The 18,005-nt window shown below is 34.5% G+C and overlaps 1 protein-coding gene across 1 annotated transcript in view; it reads right to left on the minus strand.

Moving 5' to 3' along the window:
- Positions 1-425: 425 nt before the first annotated feature.
- The window catches only part of LOC111043621 (protein EFR3 homolog cmp44E), a 33,852-nt gene continuing 16,272 nt past the window's right edge, over positions 426-18,005 (minus strand). The window contains exons 11-17 of the mRNA XM_039424515.1: positions 17,399-17,571; positions 15,637-15,868; positions 14,598-14,729; positions 11,894-12,111; positions 10,187-10,289; positions 3,346-3,504; positions 426-2,059 (exon numbers count right to left, since the gene is read on the minus strand). Of these exons, the coding sequence (XP_039280449.1) occupies positions 1,871-2,059; positions 3,346-3,504; positions 10,187-10,289; positions 11,894-12,111; positions 14,598-14,729; positions 15,637-15,868; positions 17,399-17,571 (1,206 nt within the window). The 3' untranslated portion in view covers positions 426-1,870. The remainder of the gene's footprint in view (positions 2,060-3,345; positions 3,505-10,186; positions 10,290-11,893; positions 12,112-14,597; positions 14,730-15,636; positions 15,869-17,398; positions 17,572-18,005) is intronic.

The raw sequence follows: 18,005 nt of genomic DNA on the forward strand, positions 1-18,005 counted from the left end.
TGAAGCTGAGCTTGACTGCGACGTTGCCAAGTTGTGCGCTCCAGTCTTTATCTAAAGTAAGCCATGTCAGTGTGCATTCACTTGAAACGACTTCTAGGACTGTTCTGAATCCGAATTACTACTTTACACACTTTTTCCAAAATCGCCCCATTTCGCATCAGTTCACCCCATTTCATGAGTTCACATACTTACGCTTACAGAAAAATTCACAGAATCTGATTGTAAACGGTTCACAACGTTTAAATAAAACTTCTTCGCGAGGATAATGAGAACTGGAAGGGTTGAGAATTGTGCACCGGCTGTAATTTAAAGTAACTAAATAGAAAATTTGAAATAATTACAAGCTAGTTGAGCGGTATGGTGGGTGAAATAAGGGAAGTTTTATAATACTAATAATAGAAAAATAGATAGCCCATAACCACTTGAATGGTTTCCAAATTCATGATTTATTAATCTGAATATAACAATCGAAAACAAAACAATATATTATGGCTATATTTTTGCCAAATATTTCAAACAGTATGCATAACTAGTTCAACATGTGTTATGTATAACTATAGATAAATAGTTCAACAATAATGATACATAACATTTATACAACAAATCATAAAGTATAGGTACAGTAGCCTGGTGCTAGTTGATAAACACCATTCACCAATCCCAAATTGATCAATATGGTATTTGAGCTTCAATCTAGAAAAAAACCAACATACAAAAATACACCCAATAATCAAAAATATTGTCAGGTATGGCAAGACCTGACATTGCTGCCTAGCCAAAATTTGAAAACTTGGCTGCTGCGAACAAACTAAATTTCAGGTGATAATAATATTATTGCTATTCTTCAATGATCACATTTTTGTAAAAATCATACAAAATCGAGAAGTATAATATACATGCAATTCAGGTCAAATTTTAAAAGTTTGCTATTTTTCAATTCAATAAAGAATTGATAGTTGAATATAATATTTTCTAATAGTTAAGTATCTCATAGATGGTAAATGCTCCGTCAAATTTCACGATACAAGATTTCTAGAACATTTAGGGTGATGAGAACGCTAGGCTATTCTCCTAATGTCAACCCATTCTAATATACTGCAATCGGAATGAAGGGTCTAGTAAAGTAGAGATATTTGTTCCAATACAAATTTACTTGAAGGAGTGGTTCTCTAGTTGTCAATAAACATAAACTATCAATTAATTAGGTCTATTGTCAGACCTAATATCTCACATATCATCAATCAGACTTCGTTTCTAGATAGTTGAGATTTCAAAGACCTCCTTTTTCCTTATAAATATTCTACTTCTTACAGAAGCACTGTAAGAACGTGTAATAAACACGAAAACCTTTTTTGGTTACTTGGATCCCTGTCATACTCGGAAACCTAACAATTAAATGCAACAATGAATTGATAGATTTGATTTTAGTTTCGAGTTATAATGGTCTAACTAACTGAAAAATATCATTTCAACAATTTCCCATTGAAAATTATGAAAACTATTCCATGTTATCCTGAAAAAACCAAGAACTAAATGCAACCATGAATTGACAGATTTGATTTTAGTTTTGAGTTATGATGGTCCAACTAACTGAACAACGTTTCATTTCAATGATTTCCCATTAATAAGTATGTAAACTGTTCTGGTTATCCCTATAAAACCCCACAACTAAATGCAACAATAAATTGATAATACTTTTGGTTTCAGCTTGGAATTATCAAGGCCCAACTAACTGTAAAACATTCTATTTGAATGATTACCAAACAGTCGAGCATAGTTTTGAATGATTCAAGACAATCCTAGTGAAATAAATGCTAAGCTTGGTAGAGAGTTGACTATGTAGCAACGGATAGATAGCAGGAGATATTGGTTAGTAGGCGAATAATTCGGGGAACAGGAGCTCGTAGACGGGCACAGGGGTCGCTCCCTGCTGATGCGGGTGCTGGTGTGTGTGCGTGGAGGAGTGACTGGAGGCGGGGGAGGGAGTCATGGGTGTCGAGAGGCCACTCGCCATGCGCGAGAACAGATCGTTCAGCTTCGCCTGCAAACTCTCCTCCTCCTGCAATACAGTTGCGCCGTTTATGTATTAAATTCTTAACAATACATAAAAAAACAACCTAAAAGATTAACAAATAAAGCAATCTGAAATGGCAATGAAATAATAATTATAATCCTGCAGACTGTCCTATTACTGAAACAACACATCCAACGAGTTGCGTTTCGGGCACTCAGTACTATACATCACAACTAAACAGTCTTGTAGATTGTAATTATTGGAAAAGCAATATAAAATGTGATTTAATATTGAAATAATAATCAATAACATGTATTGAAAAGTACTATAATAAAATCATAGTCCTGATCGTACTGAAAATTGATGAGACCTTCATTTTATTTGGTATAACGCTAAAATTTGAACTTTTAAGCACTACAGAAGTGTTATACACTAATCTAGATGATAGTGACCAAGGACCAGTTCTGTCAGTGTAAACTGTCGTACATAATTCTTATATACCGATAAATTGAATGATATGGTATGACAAAGGGATATCATTTGAAATGATTCACAATAAAACAAGAAAACGTTTTGAATGGCTTCATTGATATAGAGACCGAGAACTGTGTTCTACCTAACAGTAGAACAAAACACATGCACATAAATTATTGAAGATTGACCTCGAAGCTCAAGGCATGAGCCTTGAGGCTCATTATTAGCAAAAACCATGTTCTACTAAAAGCTAACAGAAATTTAATAGTATTGAGCTCAGTCTTGAATTCTATTTACTTTATTATATGAAACCTACTTGATAATACACCGTTTATAACCACTGGTTTATTAGAATAATTTGAGGTAATAGTTTCGTTTGTTACACCATTATCAATCTCTAGTAAACTGAGATTACTAGAGATGAAACCAGTGGTTTTGACAATATCAAGTCGTTTTCATTTGATATGGATATTTACAACAACTCAGAAAGTCTAATTAAAATTCAATTAATGTATGCCCAAAGGTATTCAAAAATATTTATGTAAATCTAATGTAAAATATTAGCCTTCCAAATCTTTGCCTGTGTACAGACTTAAGCGCCACGAACACGCGCATTTCGCTTCTCATCAACTGATGCTATGCTTATAATATCTGTATTTGTACAGAAACAGTGATAATTATAGCAACAGCTGATGGGAAGCAAAATGTGCGTATTCGTGGCGCATGACTGTACGCACCTTTATGTAGAGACTTTATTTAGCCTCACATGAAATAAATGCATAGAAGAGAGTTATGAAAAATGAATAGCTACTGTGAATTGGGATTTGACAGTTGTGTGGCCTTGCTTTATCACTTACCGAAGTTGTGTTATTGGTTATCAACTCAGAGAAGGTGGTGGCTCGGAATGCCTCGTTCAGCTGCTTCTGACGAAGCGCTTCAGCTTCGCGCTTCACCTCGCTGCTCTCAGCCAGCACGCGCTTCATCGCCTCAAATGTCAACTCTTCTTCAGGGTATTTCTGCCAACAAAAATGTAAAATCAACAATAGTTGATGCCTGCGTACGATCATCATTTTATCATCTTGAAGTAGAATAGAAGTCATACTATACTGAATATAGAGTAAATAGTAAATTTGTATGGCGTTTGTTGGTGGGGAGTCCTTTGCGGGAAGGTCCCACCGACTGAATATACAATTTATATTATATTAGTTTGTCATAATAATACAAAGATAATATTTTAATCGTTTACAATAATTTTAATCTTTCCATTTCATTCCATGTAAAATTATCTTTCTTATATTCTATAATGAATTTGTTTAATAATAGATTAAATTTATCACATTGTTCCATTTTACATATAGAATCCAGGTTCAGTCGAATACGTTATGAGTTTTGATCTTGTGAAGAAATGCATCAATTATGTAATGTACACAATACGCAAAATAATATGCAATAAGTCTTTTTAGACGCACAACACAGTTTGACTTCCGTTCAACAACTGTGAATTTTACAAAAGATTGATTAAGAACAATGATTAGCATATTATACATATGATATGATTGATTTCTCTATTGGTATTGAAATCGTGGAACATTATTTAAGGACCTGAAACTATAAACTTATATTATATTCCATAACTTTTAGGGTCGTTTGCACAGTCAAAGCTTAAACTGAATTTAATCAGATGGTGGTTTGAACTATTTTCCTATCCCGTACGTGTATAAGCCAACTCTTTATTTTATTATAGATATGGTTAACAACTGCAAGAGATAAGAGTGTGGAACAGAATAGTTGTGTAACTATGATAGCGCCAGAAGTGTCTGAAACAAAATAGTAGGTACTACTTGAACTTTTTGAAAGTGATTTGAAAACAAAATGTTAAAACAACAGAACTGAAAGTTTTCAACCTTATCATTCCACCTCGATTTAGAGAGGCTTTTTTTTGAGCCGAATGGAATCTTTTATCTTATATATATATATATATATATATATATATATATATATATATATATATATATATATGAATGTCTGTTTGTGTGTTTGTTCCCTATGACATGAAAAATACTTATAAAAAGACATAACGGCATGAAACTTTGGGCATATGTTGTGTGAATATTGGTGATGGTTTCTGACCAGAAATTTTAATAGGGTGGCTAATAATGATTATTTATTAATCCATTTTACAGACCTATGTATTCGAAATTGTCGTCCTAGCGGCTACCGAAGAACGGAAAGATGATCATGATTCAAGATCATATTGGGATAATAGGCCTATGATTTAGCATCTAAAGTTACCAGCTGTAATAAACACGTCACCCTATGATAAATTGTGCTGAATCACAATAAATTGCGCTGAATCACTTTATGACAAATATTTATAATAGTTTGAATACTCGTGGTAAGATGAAAGTTTCAGGGCTCTTCCTTGATATTGAAAAAGCTTTTGACACTGTTGATCATGATATATTGATAAATAAGTTGTTCATGTCTGGGGTTCGTGGAATCCCCTTAAAGTGGTTTAAATCTTATTTAGAGAATAGGAGCCAATGTGTTAGTATAAATGGTATTAATAGTGAATTGGTTGTAAACAGCAATTGTGGAGTCCCTCAGGGTTCAGTCCTGGGGCCTCTCTTATTTTCAGTATATATAAATGACTTATTCTCATTGAATTTTCATGGATCTGTAACATCATTTGCTGACGATACTGCACTGGCCTATTCAGCTAATAGTATAAATGAATTACAAATGATGTTACAGTCAGACTTGAGCAATTTGAGACTCTGGTTTGATGGGAGCAAAATAGTGTTAAATGCTTCTAAAACTAACTTCATTAATTTCTCCCTATCAACGGTTTTTGAATTCTTAGTCCCTTTAAAGTACCACGAGATAGATTGTCAAGCAGAGTCATGTAAATGTAATAGTATTTATCAAGCTAATTCCTTGAAGTATCTTGGTATGACTTTGGATGACAGATTAATTTGGACAAATCACATAACAAATTTGAAATGTAGACTTCTTTTTTTAATTAGGAAATTTTATAATCTTCAACAATTCTTACCTAGATATATTCTCCGTCAATTGTATTTTGCATTTTTTCACTCAAAACTAGATTATGGATTATCTTGCTGGATGTCAACATATGCTTGTCACTATAATCCAGTTGTAATTCTACAGAAAGCCATAATACGCATCATTTGTGGTGTTAAAAGAAGGATTCACTCGTTCCCTTATTTCAAAATTTTGCAAGTTCTGCCCTTGAGAAGCATGTATGTGTTCAAGGTGCTGTCGTTGTTCTTTAAAATGAGTGGAAACCGAAATATGGGGATTGCGCCTGAAACTCATCCAATGGGTGAAGTGGTAACACGGCAAAGAACAAGAGAGTTGCTAGCAACACCAAGGCCTTATTGTACCAGGTATAAAAAGAGTTTTGTATTTTTAGGATGCAAATATTACAACTTGCTCCCTACTGACATAAGGAGAATCAATTCTTTGACACAATTCAAAGTGAAAGTAAAGAAATGGCTTTTGAGTTTATCATTTGAAGATTTGATGATGTTTAATGAACTATAATACTTTTATTTTTTACCTTTATTAATTTATTTTTTATTTGTTGTACTCATTGATGAGTTCTACGACTTTGTCTATAATTAAACACCATCTCAGTGGTGTTGATGAACTTAAATATTTTTGTGTACTCATTAATTAGGTTTTTTTTTATATACAACCTTGTCTTTGATTTGATATTATTATTATTATTGCAATTTTTTCACAATTTTGTCTGTACTGTGATACTGTTGTTGTAATGTCTTACTTCTAAGTGAGGAATTTATTTTTCCTTGTTGACAGTCTGTATGTTATTTTTAAAGCTAGTGTTTATTATTTTTTGCTTTTTTCTTCATAATGTCATCTATACTTGAGCAATCTAAGCCTTGTTTTATTACCATGGAATGAATAGTTTAATCAAGAATTAGTTGTTGGTTGTGACTATTTATTATTGAATTGTATGGTAAAGCTCAAATTGATTCCCATATGCATGTGTGAGAGTGTGTGTGTCTGCGTGTGTGAAAGTACATTTTGATAAAAATTAGCAGTGTTGTCAGCTCCTACTAACGGGCAAAAGACTTTGTTCTTTTTTGTTAGTAGTAATTTTATTTTGCTCTGTGAAAATCATGTTTTTTTTCTTTTCTCTTATTATATTTATTTTTTAGTTTTAAATTACAGTATGTTATTATACTCAAGAGAAGGAACTTGTACTATAATATGTTGTATTTGTTTTGATGCAAAATAAAAATTATTTGATTTGATTTGATTTGTGTAGGCTACTGGTATTACAACGGTAGTTTGGAGTTGAAGTGTAGTTGATTGATACCAGCTGTAGATAATGGTTCCTTAGAAGACCTATACAAATAATTATCACTCACCTATCAATGAGTAACCGGAGAATGTTGGAAAAAAAATTATTCACCTCATGAAAGAGAGTTGTTCATATTGCATTCATTAATGGCAGAATAATTTACAATTTTTTTTTTATTTAGCTTAGTTTATATTCATCCTAAAATGGAAGATGGAAAGAATATGTAATTCTGTGTGATTCATTGTAAATCGCATATTTCCTGGATCATCTATTGACAATCAACAACTATGGACTGCATGACTAAGCACATAGGAAGTCCGTATTCAGATGTAAATGAAAATATTGATTGTCAGATAAATTTCATGATTCATCAAATAAAGTGAAGTGTGACATGAGATACATTGATTTTTTGGCGGTACGAAGTTCCTAGGTAAGCTAGTTGTGAATAAAGCTTTATTATTAATAGTCAACGCTGAACAAAGTCAGGCTCAATCACCAGGAATACTATAAATTCTATGAAGGACCAGTAAGCCATTAATTTTGAGTAGTTCAATCACTTCCATTATGGACACTGGGATACATTATGGACAATCAATACGTATGAAATTTATTAGCTACAAAATAAAAAACTTTGATTGAAGTGACCTCGACTACTACAATATTAATAACCATTTGGATCAAATATAAGAAATTACTCACATCTCTCATCAACTCGTACTTTTTGTTCACAAAATATTAACACAAAAATATAAGTTATATTGAATGAACTCACGGCTTGTGCCGTACTCAAGTTTGTCCTTTTCTGGCCGTGCTATAAATAAATGTAGGTTTATGTTTGGCATCTCGTTTTTGTAATCTTGTTGTTTATTAAGAAATTTTTCAATGTGTGATTTTTGTTTGCAATAAAATTTAAATTTGAAAAAAGAATTATCAACAAACTCCTAACCAAAGAAAATCTCTGTGCTCTGGTCTAATCGGAATGTAACAATGGAACAAACACGTAGCAAGCTCGCGCTTTCGATCCAAAGAAAATTAAATTCGATCAGCTGCTGATTGATAAAATTATTTTAAGCTTTCCAATGATTACAACATATGTTAGAATATCATGTGTCAATTTATCTCAGTTACATAATATGGCATTCACCTTACCATGTTCATAACCTTACTAAATAGGATCCTTTTTCATCCTTTGAAACCCTTACGGGCAAAATATCTCAAAATCCGTTCTTAGTGTGCGTCTAGCATGTTTGAAGAATATTTGTGCAAATTTTCAAATCTGTAGGACAATTAGTTTGAGCTGTAGTGTGATTTCACATCAAAATTTTCGAAAAATGCCCTCTCCTGAACCCCCCTGTGCTCCTGATCGAAATTTTTCTGCATAGATCTAATTTTTTTTTCGTAGCTAAACAAAAAAGTTCCTCATGACTTTGCTGTGCAATGAGCGGTTAAAAAGTACAAAATTTTTGGGGGGCCCAGCTCCCTCAGGGGGGTAAATTTCTGAAAATCCTTTCTTAGTGGATGTTTTCAGGCTACCATAAACAATTGTGCAAAATTTCAAGTTTTTAGGCTCAGTAGTTTGGGCTGTGGTGTGATTTCAGTCTGTCAGGGCTTAGCCTTTTATAGATATAGAGAGAGAAGAGAAGAGAAGAAGATAATTACCTAGCAGGCCTATTTTAAAACCAGTCCTGACCGGGTTATGCCATTGCAATGTGCATACAGACGTTTCAATTGGACGGCATAATTATATGGATAATTGAAAATTTAAAATAAATTGGTTAATTTATTCAAACAACTACCGTATTGAAAATCCCTAGAAATAAGCATAAAATTATACCATAAAATTATACACTGTGTCCCACGAAGAGGTTTACACGTTTGATTTTATATTACGTGGCCATTCATGCACCGATCTTTTTCAAATTTAAAACAGTTTACAAAGTAGGTTCTAAAATATTCAGGGAAAATTTCAACTCCCTAACCTTTGTAAAAACAAAATGGCGGCATATTAAAAAACGATACTTTAAGAATATTAAAAAGGTGTTTTCTGGTTTTATTAATTATGTTTATTGTTGAACTTTAGAGCAATATGACTTTTGAATAAAAAACTAGAACATAGCCTAATGAAAAACCTAGCCAAAGTCCAAAATTATTCAAATTGAAATCCATCAACAGCAACACACTGATAATAGCGCTTAAGAAATGATTTGTAAGCTTTTACAAAGAAAATGTTTTTGAAGGGACGGATTCAAAGATCCAAATGTTCAGAGAGAGAACCTCACACGTCCATCGAAGCTTATTGTGTGTCCCAAAGCATGTTAGTTAGGCAAACCAACTCCCGTGTCCTTTACAAGGTCCAGGAGTTTTTTTCTCTATACCAACATCCCATTCCTCACCAGGTTGCTTACAGCCAAACAGAGCCCTTTTTCTAGCTCCGAGACTTTCGCAATCCAGTATGATATGCTTAGCAGTCTCTTCAGACTGATTACAAAGCCTACACATCTGACTTTCATTTCTGAGTCCAATTGTGTGGAGATGTTTCCTGAAGTGGCCATGTCCAGTAATCAGGGCAATCACCTGCTTGACCTGACCTCTACCCTGAGTCATCTGGTGAAGCGAGGGCTTGCGTCTGCCAGCAGCCTTTTGCCAAGTGCTTGACCAGGGTGACCCTGCCATTGCTGGTGGTGTAGGTCCCTGGACCATTTACTTATTAATTGATCGTTTTAGTTCCTCATAATTATTAAAGCTATGGGTATAAACTTTTTCTTTCAAATAACCCCATAAAAAGAAATCACAAACAGTTAAATTTGGTGATCGGGGTGGCCAATCTAAGAAAAATCACTTCCACAACCAATCCAACGGCTATAAAGTTTGTCATTTAGTAATATTGCTAGACATGATTTGCGGAATGAGGTGGAGCACCATTTTGTTGGAAGGTTGCTTGATCCATTTCTGGTACCATCAAATGAGTCAAGACTCAACGAAGTAAACAAATCATGAAAGTAGTTTTCATAGGGAGCGAATTGGTAAAATTTTCAATATGCCGCCATTTTGTTTCTATGAAGGTTTTCTAAGGAAGGAAGCTGAAATTTTTCCAGAATATTTTCAGAACCTACTTTGTAAACTGTTTAAAATTTAAAAAAGTTCGGTACATGATTGGGCACGTAATATAAAATTAAACGTGTAAACCTCTTCGTGGGACACTATATATGTATTGGAATAGTAGAGAATATTATAATAGCCGACAAACTGTACACTGTACAAAATAAGCTTCAATCGACAGGAGCTAATAGATGAATAATATTATAGATAAGTGCATGACATAGTATATTTGAGTGAAAATAATTTACCCGTTGGATGCCTGGAGTTGAAGATGCACTATCCAATTCCATATTAGTGAGGTCGGTGACACTACCTTTCAAAGTAACACCTGCACTTTCCACCCAGCTGTGCCTGAAAAAAGAAAAACCTCTCAACGATAATTTTCAACAATAATTCTATAAACCTTATACAATAAAGAAGTTTGTGTTTCGAATGTTTCATTTATTATCCTCGAACATGATACAGTAATATTATCTATTTATTAATGGAAGACTTTGATTGACAAAGGCTATCGGTATTGACAAATACAAAGACGGGTAAACCAAACTGACTAATACTGACGAGTAAACCAACTGATAAAACGATACGGTCAAATAGAACAATTCAAACATATTTGAGGACCAGAGTAGAAATAAGAAGAGTAATCCAATATTGTAAAAATTGTTGAGTTTTGAAATATATAATAATATTGATAAGTGAATGAGTTTCAGCTTTCTAGAATATAAGCTACTCAAAACTTGACCCGGCACAGCTTTAACTTGGGGATTGCTTAATTTTTTTCCAAGCTTCATAGTGATTTTTGATACCGATTATGTTTTGTTTATTTCGAAAAATGAATTATTCTATATTCTTCAGCTAATAAAGAGATAACATATATTTAAGTAAAAATATTTGCAAATCAAGTAATCCGTTGTTAGATGGAAGTATTATAAGTTAACTGTATAGGAAAGATAGCGAATAACTATAATTGAAGAATAGGTACAACGTGTTGCCTCTCTTAGTATTAAACCTATAGTGAGGTCCACATTATAATGATAGTAGAGAAAGATAGAACAACGTTGCCGATCCTTTGTCTTGTCAATGCCTTCTATGGAGGGTAACTGATACCGATTAATTGATGTAATATTAAATGTTCATTCTCGTTCAAAATAATCAATTATATTTTATCAAGCAAAAAATTATATTTTTCAATGATTTCATAATGAATTTTTATAATCAAGATTAAATATTTTGTTAATTAATTATATTTCTACATTTTTAGAAAACGATCTGGCAACAGAGCAAAGCGAGAGAGAGATAGCGCTATCCGCTTTGTTGAATGATAGACAAGGATAGCAATACAATTGATAATCAAACATTGTCATTATAACGTGGACCTCACTATAGAAGTCAATCTTCAAAAGTAAAAGTGAGTAGGCAGATTCATTCAACAGAGCTGTAGACAGAGCAATGATAATCCATTACGACAGGTCTTCGGTGAGTCATTGTGGGTCCATAATAAGTTTCACATAGAAAACGAAGCTTCCAGAACTCCATACAGAATAGAACATAAGAAATAAATTTATTATCAACTTCTCAATTCTGTGAATAGCACGATCTGAATGGACTCCATATGGAATGAAAACTGAATTTAGTGAAATATCACAAATTATACGGACAAAATCCTTCAATTCAACAGTTTTTTGAATTGTAAACAAAAGAGTGGAATGTGTTCAACTGAGAAGTCGACTCAATGTGGTAATCAAGTGAAGTTGATACCGTAGGTCCAGTAGGACGTTAAATTTCAAAAATACAGAAGATATGGAGCAAGGCTACAACAGAACCTGTAGGAAAAGTTTCTCAAAATGGTGCAGTGTACATAGAATAGGAATCACCATTCCTCAACTCTTCCAATTCTTGTGAATTTTATGAATAATATTTGAATTGTTGAATATGGTGATTGGTGGATGACAGACCTGTGAGGCGCGACACTAGCGCTGGTGATGTGACCCGAGTCGAGGCCAGCGTCCTTGAGACAGTCGGCGAGCGCCTGGCGGTCGATGAGCGCCGCCTGAGGCACGGGCGAGCGAGCCGCGGCTGCATCGCTCATTGGCGGCGGCTGCTTCACCTCGTAGTGGACCAATAACTCGGGCAACAGGTGCGTCAGGTCTTGCTCTTGTCGAGCTGTCACCACCTACAGCACAAGTTTATCATCAGACCATGGTCTCAATTCAATCCCATTGGATAGTGTTATATCCTTACAGTTGTGTTGTGAGTGATGTTTGGTACATTTCCATAATGAAAACACAAATTTGAAATTGTCAACCACTTTTTATTATTATAAATGATTATAATATATACAGAACCAGGTTTCGTAGCTTTACCAGCCACATCTAGTTGTAAACAAACAGCTGAAGATGTGGCTGGTAAAGCCACGAAACCTGGTTCTGTATATATTATTATAATCATTAATAATAATAAAAAGTGGTTGACAATTTCAAATTTGTGTTTTCAAGTGTTATATCCATAAATCTTAATATGAAAACAACGACTTTCACTTGAGGGAGGAGAAAATATTTTCCCAAGTTCACTATCAGACCATTAGACGATTCTTTGATCTCCTTGATTCTTTCAACGAGAGAGGAGAAAATATGTTCAAAATCAGTGGCCTATTACAAGAGAGAATACAAACTAATAATATTACAACTCAGCTGGTTATTAGAATAGGAAATTACAAAAATATTAGCTTGTATTTTCCCATGCGACAGGGCCAAAATAGTACGTTATTGCTAGTCATGGTCATGAGAATTTATTGTTTAACTTCGTTCGTGCGTGTCAGGTGATAGATGATTAAATGCCTAAATTAAAATAAAAATCCACTGTTTCAACATCTTCGTCATTGAATATAAAGAGGTCTTGTCGAGTACATACTGGTGCAAGACAGCATTTTAGGAGGTGATCATCTGACTGGATATCGCCACAGTCGCAGTGCGGGTCCTCAATCTGCCTCCAACTTGTGCGATTTTCTTTCGTGCAGGCACACTCTGCTCTAAGGCGGTTCAGAGTTTTCCATTAGCCATATGACAGCTCTGCTCCTGTTGGAAGTTGCTCCCTCAACACCAAGTCAGTGGCATCTGTACTCTTATGCCATAATCTCATTCTTTCCTGTGGTGCCGAGGAGCCCAGCTCCTGTGTGTCAGAAAGCTGCGTCGAGACTTCAGCCGGTGATTTGCAGGGGTGTGGCCAAACATTGGGTGTCTGTTGTCATTAACCTGTCGAGTTCACTCAGCCCTAACAGCTATCTCTCTTCGGATTGATGGAGATTGTTCAACCATCCTAAAACAAATAATTCTCCATTCTCATTGTTTTTGTTGTATTAAATTTTCGGTTTGAGAAAACCTCTTCACGAAAATCAAAATCACATCAGAACAACTTCCACTTGAGGAAGTTGTAGACTTCAATCAAAACAACAACTTCCTCTTGAGGGAGGAGAAATATATAAGAAAATATATTCACAATAAGGGGTCTATTACATGATAAAATGCAAACTAATAGTATTAAAAGTCAGCTAAAATATTAGCTATTTTCTCATGCAACAGGGTCCAGATAGTACGTCATTGCTAGTCATAGTCATGAGAATTCATTGTCTATCTTGAAACAAATAATTCTTAATTCTCATAGTTTGTATTACATTTTTTGTTTGAAGAGAACCTCTTTACGAAAAAGTGCAGTGTTGAATTAATAACGATTCTCATCTCATGTTTAAACTAATTCTCATCTCATCTTTAAACAGTTTTATTACTTACTAATAGATGATTTAGCTCAATGGAGAAACATCCAGTGGCGTCTACAGCAGGGAGGCAGTCCAGTGGCGGATCTAGAATTTTATTTTGGGGGGGGGAGCTGAACAGGGGAAAAGGGGGGGAACCAGCGCCGACGCCTCTAGGGGAAACCGCTAAGTCACTGTATGTGCGTCCTCTATAGTGCGCGTTTGTTTCAATGAAACCAGATAAACAGAGCGGGCAGGCAATGTAAATGTAACTAAGATATTATACAAAGTATTAAAACGTTAACGGATATCATACAATTGAAGACGTAGTAGTGGAATTAGGTCATTCTTGCCAATGAATATACTTTACCAGCTTCAAACTAATTATATTTGTATAAAATTTACATTCTTACAAAAAAAAATTTTAGGCGTTTTGGGGGGGGGGGGCTTGAGCCCGAAAGCCCCCCCCGTAGATCCGCAACTGGGAGGCACTAGGACACTGTCCTCCCAGTAATTTTAAAAGAAATTCAATAACTAAAAATATTCAATATGTTTCATATTGCTATATTTTATAACTATTTTCAATAGTAAAAAGTCAAGACAAAAGATATCAAACGGGTGAAGCTATACGATCGATCAGCTGAGCGAGCATCGACATGGTTCGAGCAGAGTTGATAGCGCGAGAAATAAGTGAATTATTCTAGTGAATATTACAATCTAGTGTATTATCATGAGTGAGTAATTATTTTCACTATAATAATTAATATAAATAACACCATGGAGTTCTCTAATTCTATTATTATAGGAATAATTCTTCTAAGGTCATACATAATCAAATTAATAAAAAAAGCACTCTTATTATTGATTAATTTTATACTGATGTCTATGTATAAATTGAATATATAAATTACCTTTTCGGCATATTCGCTAAGAGGCGATATGATGACAACGTGAGGCAGCAGCACCAAGAGGCTGATGGCAACTGCATGCAGGCTGTAGCGTTGAGCAGCTGCCAGTCCAGTCGTTTTGTCCAGAGCACTTGACTGCAACACCACCCACACAATTATTCGTGTTGAACAAAAAATCGACATTGCGTCCGATGATGCACGTGATATAATTATTGTATTATGAAAAAAACTTTATCATTGTCAAAAAAAATTCTAGAATTTGTCTTAGCATTTTGAAAGTCAGCAATACTCATACCTAAGACTGAGGTACTTACACTGGCAAGTCAGGATGGTGTTACCAATACTAAATACTTTGTAGCACGGTGATGAATTATGTTTGTTTAGTGTTTGTCTTAGTCATGTTGCATAAAATAATCTATAGTTCGTTTTTAGTCATTTTTATACAAACAATATAGAGAAATAAATGTGATTGTGCTTAATATCGACCATAGAGTGTAAACACTAAAACGAGATTAATCGATCAAAAACAAAAATAAAAACTGATCCCCAAAATATAAAAACTGACTCGATGAACTTTAAAAGAATATTCTGGAGAAATTAAAAATAAATTTATTTTTTCTTCATATTAATTAAATCATCATATTATGAAAACATTTTAAAACAACGATTATAGTACGATATACAGCTAAGCAAAAGCGATTAGAGCGTCATATTGTAGTTTGCAAATTCGTCCTGCAAATTTGATAACAAAAAACATCAAACTCTGAGTCGTGGGATCGATTTTTATAGTATCATCTCTCATCTTATTACTCAAGCATGTCACTAACCTAAGTCATAAGAATAATATCAAACACTACACTGGACTGTGAGAGTGTACTAAAATCTACGTTCGGGAGCTTAGCCGTCTTTTTAGATTTTTCTAAACTTTATGCCTTGCCAGAGTAAGTTCGAACTTGTGTTTGGGTGGACAGTAAAATTTAACCCTAGAACAGAGTTGAGAGAATATTCGCACCTGAACCTCGTATTGAGAGGGAATTCGTACCTGAATATCGAGTATCATGTTGAGGAAGTCGGGAAGCACGTCATCGCAAGCGAGCTCAATGGCGATGAGTGCCAGGGTAGTGTAGACAGCTTCGACGTTCTCGACCGAGTTGTTCTCGAGCCGCAGACCCTCGACCAGGCAGTGGAACAACTCGGGCACATTCTTGCGAGCGAATATCGCGTCCGGGCGAGAGCACTTCTCAACCACCAACTCAAGGTCACTCACGCAAACACTGTAAATTAAGCCAAACACCGAATTAGTAAATGCGACAGTCAGTTTTTAGACATTCAATCTTTGATGGTAATGTAAAATATTGGGCGACATTCATATATTCTACTTTTAAAAGTGGAAACTGGAAAGACGATATGTAGTTATTTGAACCCTATGAGGCAATAACGTTTGAATCCTAGCCCCAACAATGTGTACTTCGAAAACCAGTACATTCTTATTAAACCATTTCAGTGAAAAAATTATAAGATTGCTACATCCTGCTACATTGCTAAATTATAAGATGTTACATCCCAGGATTATTGAGATTTTAACCTGTTTTTATTTTATAAATACAGGAGAGACCCACAACCTGTTACAAAAAATGTGGACTAGAAGAGGTCGAGTTATAGGATTGGCTTATTTGTTAGGAAAGAGGGCGAAAATGGTAGTCCAAGCGTTAAAATAACTAGAAAGCATAAAATAAGAGATCAGTATATTACACGAGAATTACTTCAATTACTTTCTAAAACATCCGAATGTAACCTTCAAAAGAGATTTTCCATAAGGGTGACCAAAAACTCCTGTCTTCAAAGTTTCGAAGTCCGGTTTTCAAGACACTACTTCAATCACTGTGTGATTACACTTCAATCACATGTTAAATATTTGTTGTTCTTATACAATGACGATTAGTACACTACTTGGGCCAGTCACTAACGTAACGTTTCACTTTCAACGGAGACCATTGTTAATACTGTATGTCGAAGCAACTGGCACTAACGTTCAGTTTACGTTGCTTTACACTCGAAAATGCATGGTGAAACGGTAGTGGCTAAACTTAATAGGACGTAAACCCTGTAATGTTTTATATGCCCGGTTTCTAGGACACTTATTAAATCATTCATTAGCTAATGGACATTTAAATATAATCCTCCACTAAGATTCAAGTGCTTCTAGGACCATTCTAATGCCCAATTGGTTAATAAAAGCATTAGAAGGGGAAAACGAAGATGAATTCAATCTCTGATGTAATATATATTTGGCAATTTCTGGAAATGTGTTCAAGTTGAAAATTTCCATTCACTGTTGAAATTTGTGCATCAGTAGCATAATAGCATAAGAACTTATGCTATCTTTTCTCTGTCAATAGTTTCTCAACATGGCCGCCAGTGCTCTTCTCGTGATGAACTGACTATAGGCTTAGTTACAGAGTACCTAAAAACCACCTACTGTTTATAACCAAATTTTTAGTATGGCATTAGAAATTTAATGAACCCGAGTCGGTTCATTAGTCTAATGAACGATTTAAAGCCCATTTAATGGATGGTGAAGGTGGTCTAGAAATTGTAATGGAATAATAACTGTGATATTTATTAAAACTAGTTAATAATCGTTCTAAAAACTGTAGTAGAGTTTTAGTTGTAGTAGTTGGTCAGTGGAGTTTTCAGTTGGAGTTTAATAGAACTATAACTGTGAGTTTTATTAAATCTAGTTTATAGTAGAAAATAGAGTTGTTTTAGATGGGAGTTTTTATGTTAATGTTGGCATCACTGACGTGGGCTTGGTGAGTTTGTGGCGGTTGTCGTGGCGGTCGAGCAGCGTGTGTAGGATGCGCTGCACGAGCAGACGCAGATCTGCGTCGCGCGCCACGGACATGCGCATCAGCGGCTCCAGGAACGACGCCGGGAATGTCGTGTTCATCGACACCGAGTTGTAGCGACGCCCCACCTACACACAATTATAATAATACATTGAACAGCATTACAATTATGAATCATTACAAAACGCTTCTTGTTGCTGATGTACTGTGTAATTTTGTATTTCAAGCGAGTTCTAAAATTTATTTTATAAATATTTCAATTTATAGAAGGCATACTACTTCTTTTTGTTGATATACGATACAAATGACACTGATGTAATAACAGTGGTAGATGGATTAATAAGGTTGTCCTTGTGCTATTTTTCTATTTATATACTATTTTCAATTTTTTATTTCACGCGTGTTCTTAAATTTATGTTATAACTATTTCAATTTAGCATAAATAATTTCAGTTAATAGAAACAAGAACAATTTAATACAAGACCTACTTCTTCTTTTTGTTCATACTCTGTTTTTAAATTATGCATTTCATGCGAGTCCTTAAAATTTGTTTTATAGATGT

Source organism: Nilaparvata lugens, chromosome 3 (genome assembly GCF_014356525.2).
Source record: "Nilaparvata lugens isolate BPH chromosome 3, ASM1435652v1, whole genome shotgun sequence".
Classification (NCBI taxonomy): Eukaryota; Metazoa; Arthropoda; class Insecta; order Hemiptera; family Delphacidae; genus Nilaparvata; species Nilaparvata lugens.